Source organism: Chanodichthys erythropterus, chromosome 22 (genome assembly GCF_024489055.1).
Source record: "Chanodichthys erythropterus isolate Z2021 chromosome 22, ASM2448905v1, whole genome shotgun sequence".
NCBI lineage: Eukaryota > Metazoa > Chordata > Actinopteri > Cypriniformes > Xenocyprididae > Chanodichthys > Chanodichthys erythropterus.
Window position 1 is genome coordinate 14,604,011 of NC_090242.1, and position 12,718 is coordinate 14,616,728.

At 35.6% G+C, this 12,718-nt stretch overlaps 1 protein-coding gene across 19 annotated transcripts in view; it reads right to left on the reverse strand.

The window, feature by feature from the left end:
• The window catches only part of nedd4l (NEDD4 like E3 ubiquitin protein ligase), a 91,166-nt gene that overhangs the window by 33,116 nt on the left and 45,332 nt on the right, over nt 1–12,718 (reverse strand). For 8 of the 19 annotated variants that reach the window (XM_067376469.1, XM_067376473.1, XM_067376467.1 and 5 more), the window contains 8 exons: nt 12,668–12,718; nt 12,182–12,232; nt 9,580–9,641; nt 8,936–9,038; nt 7,658–7,818; nt 7,298–7,433; nt 6,915–7,100; nt 5,002–5,082 (listed from right to left, as the gene is read on the reverse strand). In XM_067376469.1, the coding sequence (XP_067232570.1) occupies nt 5,002–5,082; nt 6,915–7,100; nt 7,298–7,433; nt 7,658–7,818; nt 8,936–9,038; nt 9,580–9,641; nt 12,182–12,232; nt 12,668–12,718 (831 nt within the window). The remainder of the gene's footprint in view (nt 1–5,001; nt 5,083–6,914; nt 7,101–7,297; nt 7,434–7,657; nt 7,819–8,935; nt 9,039–9,579; nt 9,642–12,181; nt 12,233–12,667) is intronic. The other 11 variants (XM_067376468.1, XM_067376466.1, XM_067376464.1 and 8 more) reach the window with 2 other exon arrangements.

The window sequence follows — 12,718 nt, forward strand, 5'->3', positions numbered from 1 at the left end:
TTACACTTGCCTACTGACTCAGCAACTATACAAACGCAGAGGAAACAACACCTGGACTAGCTTCCCACTGGCACACAAAGTTTACATTTCAAATGCTGAAAGTATCAACTCTCAGACAGACAATGAAATACATTCCATCTGCTATTATATGAACATAATAAAAGACACTCTTGTCGCAAACAGGGCAATCCTATTAGCCATCCTCTTAAGTAATGATTGCACATTTGCACTCGTGTGAAATGTCAGCCTCCTCGCACACAGGGACAGGAAATGTGGGGGAAATGCCACCTCTCACCCACGCTAATATCAGACAGATTTGCTGTGACTATAGCGAAATTCCTCATCTGCAGGTCTGAAAAGCACTTCACAGCCAGAGACAACCGGGCCACCAACCAATCAGCCTCTTGTCAGAACAAAGTAGATGCGACACAGAAAAAACAGGGAAAAGGCAGTTATTTAAAAGCGGATTCAGGCGGGTGAGGAAAAGCATTTTTTTTCCCTCAGTGTAAAGGAAATGTTACTTCAAAGCTTCAAAGTTCAAGAATGTTGTTGCAGTGTGAAGGTAAAAGATTAATGTGACTACTTCATATTCATTTTATTCAGGTGGACAGTTTAGACTCTTTAAAATAATCCCAGGCACTAGGAGATGCCTTGCGAAAACTTAATAGAAAAATAATAAAGAATAAGAGCTTCCAGAGTAATTCACAAGTAAATCAGGGTCTCAGATATAATACTTCAAAGAAAAGTTCACCCAAAAATAAAAATTGTCATCATTTACTCACCCTGAATTTCTTTCTTCAGAGGAACATGAAAAGCAGATATTGTGAAGGGCAAAAACGGGTATCATAAAAGTAGTACACACAACCTGTGCACTATATTACAAGTCTAAAAACATACAATTTACAATAGTAATAGATTTTCACTACTATTTAAAAGATGGGGTCAGTATGTTTTTTTGTTTTTGTTTTTTAAGGAAGCTTTAAATTGATCAAAGGCGACAGCAAAGACATTTTTAATGTTACAAAATATTTCTATTTCAAACAAATGCTGTTCTTTTGACTTTTATTCATCAAAGAATCCTGAAAACAAAAACATATTACGGTTTCCACAAAAGTATTAAGTAGCACATCGGTTTTCAACATTGATAACAATAAGAAATGTTTTTGAGGGGTGTAACGGTACACAAAACTCACGGTTCGGTTTTCGATACAGCACGTGGGGAGAAAACTAAACATAAAATTGTTTTGTTTTTTTTTTGTTTACTGAACAAATTGTGTTTTTATCTTTAAATATATTAAATTAAATTATAACTAATAGTTTAAGGATAAAAAAAAAAAAAAGATCTCTGCTAATGCAATAAACTATGTAGGGAGCCCTTTCTTGAACATTATGCTATAATATTACAGGTTAACAACTGAGCCCAAACTATTAACCTAAATTCAATTGCTTTTTATTTTTAGATAAAATAATCAACACTCAAATAACAAATTATATGCAAACATGTAAGCTGCACATAAGGCAGTTTTTGCATTAACTTTTAAATGTTTTTACTCCAATTCATTGTTGAAATATAATCATTTCTACACAGTGGCTGTCATTTTCACAACAGATTTATTTAAACATACATTAAATAGCTTAATCAGGACATCACTAAAAGTTTAAGTAAAAAAATAATGATTATATAGGCTAATACAATGCATATGTTAAGCGAAAGAGTTCATTTCTCTAGCGAACTTACAAACTTTGGACACTGAATGGCTTTTCTGAGGTAAATGCTACGACATATTGTTTACAAGCTTTCACTGATGTCTTTCTGCCGTTGAAACACTGAGCAATTACACAAGATATGACCGTTTCAGTGAGTTGTACTGTATCTTTCAACATACCTTCAGGTGTTCTTTCATGTTTATTCAGTAACGAGTATTAAAGAGGAAGAGATGATCACGTTCGCTCGCGCTCTGAGCTCGTGCTGCCGGTTGAACTGACGCGCCTGTACGGTGATCTGTCACGCCGCATCAAAACGGCATTTTCTGTTTACATTTCATGATTTCATGGACAGAATTTGAAGGATGACACTTTGTTTCTTATCGAAATGGTGGTTAGGCTACAATGTTGCAATGTAATGCTTCAGTACACATACGCATCTGAACGGAAAGCCCTGTACCGAAGCGGTTCGGTGAGAATACATGTACCGTTACACCCCTAGCATATTAGAATGATTTCTGAAGGATCATGTGACACTGACTGAAGACTAGTAATGATGCTAAAAATTCAGCCTTTACATTTTACATTTTAAAATATATTAAATTAGCAAACAGTTTATTCAAATTGCAATAATATAATCAGACTACGACTGTTTTTACTGTATTTTTGACCAAATGAATGCAGCCTTGGGGAGCATAAGAGACTTTCAAAAACATTAAACATCTTACCGACCCCCAAACTTTCGAACAGAAGTGTAAATTCTGCCTTATATTCTGCCTTTTCCTAAAGTACGACTTTAGATTTCATGGAATATAGAGCATGAGTTGTATGTATGTGCTACTTAGAGCCTGACATGCCCTGGTTACAATATGAAAAAGAGCAGCACAAACATTCATTAAAACATCTCCTTTTGTGCTCCACATAACACAGAAACTCCTGTGACTTTGGAACAACATGAGGATGAGTAAATAATGACAATTGTCATTTATGGGTGAACTACTCCAGAGTCGAGTGTTGATATGGTTCTGAACACCTTGTCAGTACATCTAGCATTCATATAAATAAAGCTCTACAAACAACTAAATCATACAAGGCTTAGAAGTAAATCCAAAGTGAGTGTGCATCACATTTGCTTTATGCCTTTATAAGGTTTAATAACTGACCTTAATTCACAGTACATCCAACTCTCCTGCACGAGCTGCCAGATTGTATCTTGGAAATTCCCAGCATGCACTGGTCTAAATGCCACGATTCAATAATGAAATGGACACCAAAACACTCAGAGACTAAGCCAACCTCTTAACCCTTCCACAAGCCTAATTTCAAACAGTAGCACACAGTAGCTGATGGGGCCATCAGACTGTCACGTGAAAACAGCCAGCAGGACATTTTCTGAAAATAAATACATAAAAGTCTCAAGGCTGGGAATCCTGCCCTTCAAATGAAGCAATAGTGTTTCAAAGATGTGGTGGACTTCCAGTGTCTGTGTCTGTTTCCTGTCTCATGCAAACGGGAGCAGTTCACACAGTGACCTCATCCACATGGGTAATTTAATTTTACCATATGTGGCTTATCTGCTGTAAAACAGGATTTTGTAGATCATTTAAAGAGACAGCATACTATTTATCTCAAGCTAATTTTTACGTGCAGCCATGCATCTTAAAGCATGAAACAAATTACATTATGGATGTTTGTTAGACTAATAAAAGATTTTGGTAAGCTGTCTCTTTAAAGTTTGTTCATTTTGTTTTGGAGGTCTCCAACAACAATTTCTCATAAAATACATCCCATACAACCTAATTCTCAAAGAGTCTGAAACAGTTCGTTTGAAGATTCGGTCTCTCTAAACCCCTCCTTTTCAAGAGCCTACTCTGCTCTGAATGGTCAGATGATCCAATCTGTTGTGATTGGTCTACCGATTACAGCATGTAAGGACAGTAACAATGGCTTCGATTTTACCATATCAATTTGAGCCAGACAATGTTGATAAGAACCAGTTGATCAACCCGAACCTCCATCGCAAGTATGACTTGAGCAGGATGTTTCTCAGTGGTAAGTTTTTACTTAGTTTGTGGTACATTATGAGATGTTATAGCTGTGTAATTCCTCTAAATCAGCATTAACAAGAGTTTCTCCATCAATAAACTGATGTGTAAATGGAAATGTCCCTGTGCGATGACAATCCATTGCAAACTCTTTTATAGAACATAGCACTTTTTTCCAAACATTACTGAGAAAGCTGCACTGGAAAATGTTCTATTAAGATAACTCCCAGTCACATTATCACCATGAAAACACGCCAACTCATCCGATGACAACTTAATCGCCAGGATAAATCAATCCTGGAAGCTTAATAATACCCTATAAGTCACTCTGAATTATCATTTGACATGCGCACACAAAAACTACACAAACACAAAGAAAGGTGCTTACGTTTCTGAGTGAACATCATGTGACATTTTATAATGTTGACTATTTAGCCACTTACATAATATAATGCTTAACAGATCAGTGAAATAGAAGTATATATTTATTTTCCAAAAAACAGCTACCTCTGCATGTGCATTAATGATCTGTCAAGCATTACGTAATGAGAAAATGTGTGTTATTTTATTCGACAGATACAGTAGAAAGATGGAAAACATTTGCAGGAAATCATCCATGTCAGACCTGAACCTGTGTCACCTATATGAGCACCGTGAGTGTCATGGCTCCAAAGTTTATTAAAGTCAACATGAAACATTATTATCAACCCATCGTAGCAACTGTAGTTTGGGATATAATTTCCATGTGGGATTGACTGGATAATGAAAAGTTTTGTTTGGAGGGGAAGGAAAATAAGAGGCACTAATGATGTCATCTTAAAAAAAGTCAAGTTGTTTGAGGAGCAGAGCCTACTATATCACTTTGATGAAAAATTACAAAGACAAAGTTTTTTTTTCCTTCTTTGAATTGTTTTGAAATTAATCTGAATTGATTAATAGTTTATAATAAGGTCAGGTATTAATGAAGTAAATAGGGTTGGTTTTAATTTTAACTTCATGTTGACTTTAAAGCATTTTAAAGTGCTATCAAATATTCCTATTGTCACATTCATGTCATTCCCAAAGGGTAGCCAAGATGGTCATTAGAGACAACAGGAACATTTTGGTATCAACTTAGGAATGTGTTAGGGACTTTATAGTTCTTGATTTGACGTCAAAAGAGTGAAAGATGGTACGTTACTGTGATTAAATTAAGAAAAAAATCACCACATGCAGAGTGAAGGAGAGGTAAGGAGGAGAAAAGCAGGTGTACCGTTGGAGTGGGAGGTTGAGTTTGATCACTGACCCCATCAGTCATACTAGAGGAGCGTAGCCGAGAGGAAAGATGACTCTGCTGGAGTGAGAGAAAGAGATAAAAAGTTATTAGACACTGTTATAAATAAAAAAAAAAAAGACAAATATCTAATATCTTTCTGAATGGATATTTTCTAAGTGGTACAGGCCCTGAATTCCTCAAAGTCATACAGCCAGCAAAAATCTATTATTTTGTATATCTGACTCAAATTTGTATAGTTGTTTGTGATCTGAGAAGCAAAAAAGAAAAAAATACAATCTTAATATTTAATTTAAATAATTTCATATTTAATAATATTTATATTTCTTTTCTCTCCTTTTTTTTTTAAACTCTGCTTTAAAGTAGTTGTCTGTCATTTGGAATGTGGCATTGCTCTCAATTCACACAAAAAAATACATAGTGTCCATATTTACTCATCTAATACAAAACATAAAATAATAATATCATTTAATAATTTATAATAATAATAATAATAATAATAATATAATTAAAATAATTTCCTATTTCATATATATATATATATATATATATATATATATATATATATATATATACACACACACACACGTGACGATATTTTGTCACGTAACATTCAAAAAGACAAAAAAAAGTACTTAAAAGTACATATTTATTCAACCTCTGCTTTCAAGTACTTTTTTTTGTCTTTTCAAATGTGACATGACCAAACTCATACACAAGAGTTCAGTAGTGTCTACACTCACATGCGCCATTTGATATGTATTGAAATGGTAGATGAGTGAATGATTGAGCATTTTTAAACACATCGCATGCATGACTTGTTTAAATGCAGTAATGCCTCTGGCGCTTATGTATCTGATACGCTTGATGAATTCATCACTTCGGCAGATGTCATTAGGCAAAGGCAAAATGTTCAGTTTCGACTTGCATGTTCGTTTACTAACAATTCAATCTAACTTTCAGCTACAAATAAGACACTGTAGCACCTTCAGTTGTTTAACACAATTATTCCACACAGATCAACGTGAGAAAATGCAGATTTTCATCTGGACATGTAGACTACACTGTCTAAACAAAAGGACAATGTGTTATCCAATTTCATTGCGAAAACCACAAAGTCCAAAAAAATTTTAAAAACAAACCAGACTTCAGTGCAATATGACCAAAGCCATAGTAAGAGAGATTTTTCCCAACCGACTGGCTCCTTTCCTCAGAAGTTTACAGAAGACCCCTGCGCTGCCTCCACAATGACTCACCGAGTGATTCAGCATGAGTGTACAGAGGTGCACATGTGTGGATGTGCTTCAGAGTCAGCTATTAGTTCTGACATGACTAATAACAAATTTCAAATGCAAAACCCTAGAGTAGACTAAAAACATGCCAGTTGTGCTTGGAGTCATTTGTTTTGTTTGTGATAACGCAATGAAACATGCCAAACTGTGCAGACATAATTTTTGGCCAGGCTGTCATACAAAGAAATTGCAAAAAACAAAACAAAAAAAACAATAGAGAACCAATGAAATATTATGTTATAGTCAATGTATGCTTTTTCCTGTCAGCTTTTTTTCCTATGCATTTTTTCAGTCAAATAAAATCTGTAGCTGTAGTTTTACTTTGTCAAAAACAAAACAAAAATTGTAAATGTTTTGCTCTTCCCTCATATTTAAAATATTTTAAAACATATCAAATATTTTCCTCATATTTTGATGATTTGATCGAACTTGTAGGGTCATTAAAAACAAATATCCCCTCCAGATATCTCTTTTGGCCACTAACTGTATCTAAAGATATTTATTTTACCAAAAACTCTCTCTGGCCCTTAAAACATACTGTAGATAACAGCAGATTTAAACAGCAGATCTTTGTTTTGTTTTGTTTTGTTTTGCTCTTACCACAGCAGAGCTGGGTCCTGGGATTTCACCGTTTGTGTCTGGAGCGAGAGACAATCTAAGGCTGATCTCATCTGAGAATTCTGGAGTGCTGGAGAGGGGCATTGCCAGAGAGGAGGGTCCGGACAGAGAATGGTTCAGAACGTCAGTCATTAAAGTTGGGTCTTCCTCTGATATGGGTTCCCATGACTGGAAAAGGAGGGATATGCATAAGAACAGAATATTGCTCTTATCAAGAAAATGACAGTAAATGAGTAAAAAAAGACCAGATATTCTTATGATTTTTAATCACAATGAGGAAAAAAAAAAAAAAGCAAAGGCTTTTCACAGAAATGATGATGCCATCTAGCTCACGTAGCCACAGAGGTCAGGGGTTAAATACTAACGTCGTCTATGTCCCTGATGTCCAGCTGCTCATTTTCCAGGTCTTCGCTAATGTGCCGTCGAGAGCGGAAAACTCTGTGGGCTTCCTGGTTAATCTGCCGCAAATGATTATCATTTTCCGTTTCTGAAACCACATCCCTAAAGCACAGGCGGGGAGAAAAAATTTGTTCCGCACATATCAGAGTCTGATAAGGTTGTTCGAAATTTATGATAAATTCAATATACATTTGCAAATTGATCTGTAAGAAATCATTTTATGTCACAAAAAAGGTCATAACTTTTTTTTTCAGTGTCTTTGCTCATTTTTACTTGTTGTGCTTTTATTAAATTTTTTTTATAAAATGGCAAAAGAGGCCACATACACACTACTGGGCCTCTTCCACTGCGTAGTGCGGTTGTTATGGTTGACGTAGTAGGTTCGGCCCAGGTTATCCACCTTCTCTTCCCAGCCTGGAGGCAGCGGAGGCAGGAGCTGCTGAGGTCTCTGTGAACCCGGATCAGTGGAGTCTGACACCTCCCAACCCTGAGAAGAAGAAAGTGAGAGACAGAAATATAAATTGAGAGACAAAGTAGTAGAAGTGAGTTACTCATCAAAATTAATTATTTTAGTACCAAAAGTTTTCATAAAATAAAACATATATTTTTTGGGACAATATTTCAATAAGGAAGTAATGCGTCTTGAAGTTAGTGTGCAATTTTTCAAATGTTAAAATCCTATTCCATCTTGATACGTTAGGATTAGTATCGCAGTTGCTATGACACCGTACTCTCCACTAGCAGGGAGAAAAAAAAAAAATAATCAAAATGAAAATTGGGATGGGGGGGTTGGGATGGAAGTCGATGACTACTGTCAACTCTTTGATTACCAACATTCTTTCAAATATCATAATTTTTGTTCAACAGAAAGAAACTCATACAGGTTTAGAACAACATGACGGTGAGACAAGGATGATAAAATTTTCATTTTTGGGTGAACTATCCCTTTAAAGGAAGGAAAGGCCAGACAGTCAACGGGTTCAAATGGCATACTTTAAAACGAAAAATGCCAAGTAGTCTGTGGTGATGAGAGGATAAAGAGACACTAAAATCACAAAAGTAGGAAAGAAAGCAAGAAAGGAGACATTTAAGTGCCATCTTTCTGTTTTGTGCCAAGGTCTATAAACTTGGATGGTCTTCATCTATACACAAAAGTACCACATCTAATTTAAATTTCATGTACTAGAATTTTTTATTTATTTATTTATTTATTTTTAAAGGTCTTTGACTTTTGACTTAGAAAATGTTCTCCAATTTATTTGGCACTGCCCTTGTAATTTATTTATTAATCATTAATTTACTTGCATTTTGGCATGTCATATTCATAGATTTTAGTTGATTAACTTATGATAAATTTGATTCAATATGATAAATTTTACTTTCTGAACAAATTCCTATATTATTTCTAAAAACATTGTTAGTGCATTATTAATATATGCGTCATATATTTGTCAGAATTATCTATTAATGAAAAATGTCATCTTTGTTTTTAGAAATGAACATTTTCTTAAGTAATTTCTTTTTTAAATGAACACTTGAGGGGATGTTGAGCCATTCAAAGGAAATACATATATACATTGTTTCTACTAATGGTTTGGTTTTACCTCAGCCTCTTCCCTCATCTCACTGCTTTCCTCCTCATGCCCTCCGTTCTTTGGCAGGTAGGCCATCTTCAGTCTCAAGTAGCCTTTCACCCGAGACTTATGACTACAGGACATTAAAGCAAGTCAAGTACAGTCATCAGAGTGTAGTAAAATATAGTACAGACATCACATTTTCAATGTATTTTGTTTTCTTTCTTTAAGTGGTAACTGAATTTGTTTAGCCCTTAATTACAAAGAAGTTAACCAGAATATTTTTTTGAAAATATTTTAATGTTTTGAGAGCTTCAATATCTTAAAAAAGGGGAAAAGTTTTTATTGAAAAACTAAAACGTATCCTTATAGTGAAGTATAGTGTATAGTCAAGTGGAGTAATCAAAGAGTAAATTAAATATATATAAAGTGCAGTCCAAAAGAAGCATTAACTGTTCCCATGCAAAATCTATGACTAACTATACCCACAAAGCATTAAAGGGATTTGTTGGTGTTAGTCTGGTAGCTGCACATTTTGTTCAAGCAGAAAAAATGTACAAATGTCAAATGTGCTGTATTGATAAATGCAAAACCAACACATCAAACTGTTGCAACTAAAAATATAACCACTAATGTCCTTGTACTGTGTTTGTGAAATCAACATAACCACTGACCTTCTTGGACGCAGGAGAAAGTCTTTAAACGTGTATGGCCGCTCCATTGCAGGGTCCTCCGTCTAAACAAAAAACACATAAAATAAACAAACATGCTTCAAATCTGGGCTAATCTTAGTGAAATCTCACAAAGCATTCATATATAACAGTCCCAGCTTGGTTGAGGGTGGGGAATGGGGGATATAGACCCTTGGGTGACGTCCAGCTGTCTTATGCAACACTGTTCTCCCGTTACATTTAAACTGCCCACAGGTTGGATATTCATGGCTGGTCATTAGTGGCTACAATCTGATGGAAATTGATGGAATTGGCACCTCTGCCAGTGCCCGAAACCAAAACTATGTGAGGAAAGATTGGAGGCCCTGAAGGAAAACGGGGGAGATTTCCTGTTTGGCAAGTCTAGATCAAACTGGAGGTGAAGCGCATTCAGACTTCAAAACCAGTAAAAACAAAAATCTGCAAGGTACAGTAATAAATAAACACTCCAAGGAAATATATATCCATCTATACGTGTCTGATCCAAGTATAGGAAACCACTTTTAAATATTCAGCAATAAGAGCAGGCAGAAAAGGAGCGAGTGGTCTGGACTGCAACCATGCAGAAGTGAACAGTAGATATGTAGGCGGCCACAAGGAAAACAGACCAGAATCTGTGTGCGAGTCTAAATATGCAGTCCAGCACAGAAATCTCACTTAGCCACTGGAAATACTTTTAAACAAAAACAAGAGTTGTTCCATTCTTGATTTTTTCCTAAATGTACACTGCAAGAATCTCTTGCTCAAAAGTTAACAAACAAAATGCCATTTTGACTTTATCAAGCACAAAGCTTGCCAACACCTGTCTTTGAGATCCCGTGTGGTTTTGGACTGTTTTGAAGCAAAAAGATATGAAAGGCCAGGGGCGCCGTTGGCATGGGGGACAGGGGGGTCAGGACCCCCGCAGTTTTGAAAAGATAGAAGTCGACCCCCACACTTTTGATAAGGGCTGCTTCAATTAGTCACACTATATCATCTTTTAGCTTAGGATATTTTCTTTCAAATTAGACAATTTTCACATTTCTGTGAGCTTCCGTTCATAAATAATCAGCTGTTTTGTCGCGGATGTGAACAGGAAATGCGCTCTCGAACGGAGAAACACACGATCTCCAAACCATCGATCAAAGCGTGCTAACGTTTTAGGACAGGTCGATGGTATATAAATCATGCCCGAACGTTAGCGTTTGTCAATCAAGCCAAACTGTCCATTCAGAAACCGAGAAATTTGACACTTTAAGGTAAGGAGGCTGATCTCTCAGGTTGACGCGCGAGCTTAGTAACATCATACATTTTTACATTTTCAATTGTAATTATATAAATTATACTAGAGTTGTCGATACATGCAGGTATTTTAAAAAATATAAGTACAATGTAAAAACATTTACACAATTTAATGATCAATGTTAGTAGTTATAAGTTAAAGACACCAAAGATAAAATGGAGCCAATAAATAATCGATAGAAGTATCGACAAAACAATTGTTTGTTACAGCCCAAAATACAAGAAATTCCTTCTTACTTACTTTCTTTGTTCTTTCTCAAGAACACCAAACAGACATGTGTGTTGGCTGTTTTGCCTCAGGCTTTGTCAAGCCAACATCAAAGTTTGTTTACTAACTTTAGCTTCTAGTTTCATTTGTTCTTTTGCCGCCTCTCAAACAGCTCATGGTCGCAAGTACCAAACTTTACCAAAGTTTTTTCATGGCTAATTGTGTTTGAATGTTCAAATACACACAAAAATATGTCAAAAATGCGAGCATTCAGGTAAATACGCAGGTACAGTTTTTGGAACGTAAATAGTTGAGAAAGAAAATGCATGTGTAACAGTATATTGGAACTGATGATAGTCACTCTTTGCTCTTGACCGAATAACTTTTGTAACTTTAATTGCATGAATCTTTATTTAATTTTTACAATGAAGACTATTCAGTGTAATTTTATATTTTATTACTTTATTTTCTGTAGTATTTCTTACCTGAACACTTTTTTCTCATTTGTACCATTTTATTTGTCTTTTTATTCTATTGTATATTTATTTGTGCTATCGTTTGAAATTTGCTTATTTGTTCTTATTTTATTCCTGTCTGTTTACTTTTTTTTTTAACAAATTAAGTTTAAAATAAAACCTCCCTGTGCTGTGCAACAAAATTACTCAAATTCTCAAAAAATTATGAGATTTTATATACTGCAGCTTTCCTTGTGGTATCGAAAATGGTATCGAATATCAATATGCTGCACTGACCAAACATTACTACATTATTAGATTGAATAATGCTGTGTTAGGGGCTAAACTGGGCCACCCTGAAAGTGCGTCCCATTTTTGGCAGAGTGATTTATTTTGTTGGGATAGCCCTCTCAGAAGCAGTCTGTGTGTTTACATTCCAAGCAATTTCCTTTCCACTCCGAACAGGGATATGGGCTCCAACGTTTTGAGTTGCTTAATTGCAGTCATGTGACCCTCAATATCTCCCATCTCTTACTCTTTCAGTCCAGAGCTAAAAAATGTTCTGAAATTATAATAGCAAACCAGATGACTACTTGAATGTCACAAGAGCACATGAACTTACCGGTAAATGGGTAAGAGGCACATCCACTTGCCCGAGGAAGTCATCTCTGGTCTGTATGTGAAAGAGAAAGAACAAGAGAGGGCGAGATGAAATTAAAATAATAGAAATAGTAGTAATGAAGAGTTTTGGCAGTGACTGACTTCAGCAGGACTTGGCAAGGAAAACCACAAAGATGAGGATAAATACACAGCTGTAAAACCCAAGAATGAATGAATGTGTATGTATGAGAAAGAGAGAGTAAAAGGAAATACAGTAATAATGGCAGTGTTAATTTCGAAGGTGTCACTTTAAAAGGGAAAAACCTGACAAACAACCCAGTGAGGAGCAGCAGATAAGCAATAAGTAAGGGTCAAAAGTAAGAAGTGTATTAATGTATGAACCGCCAATCACAAGCCTTCAATCCACCCACCAATCCCAATAAGCCAAACTGTGAGATTGTCAGCTGTGACTGTCAGGTAGTTGGGTCAGGGTAGACCAGTAGATTACCTGACCATGGTTGAAATGCCCATTCTTGGACCGATCATGACCAATGTGAGC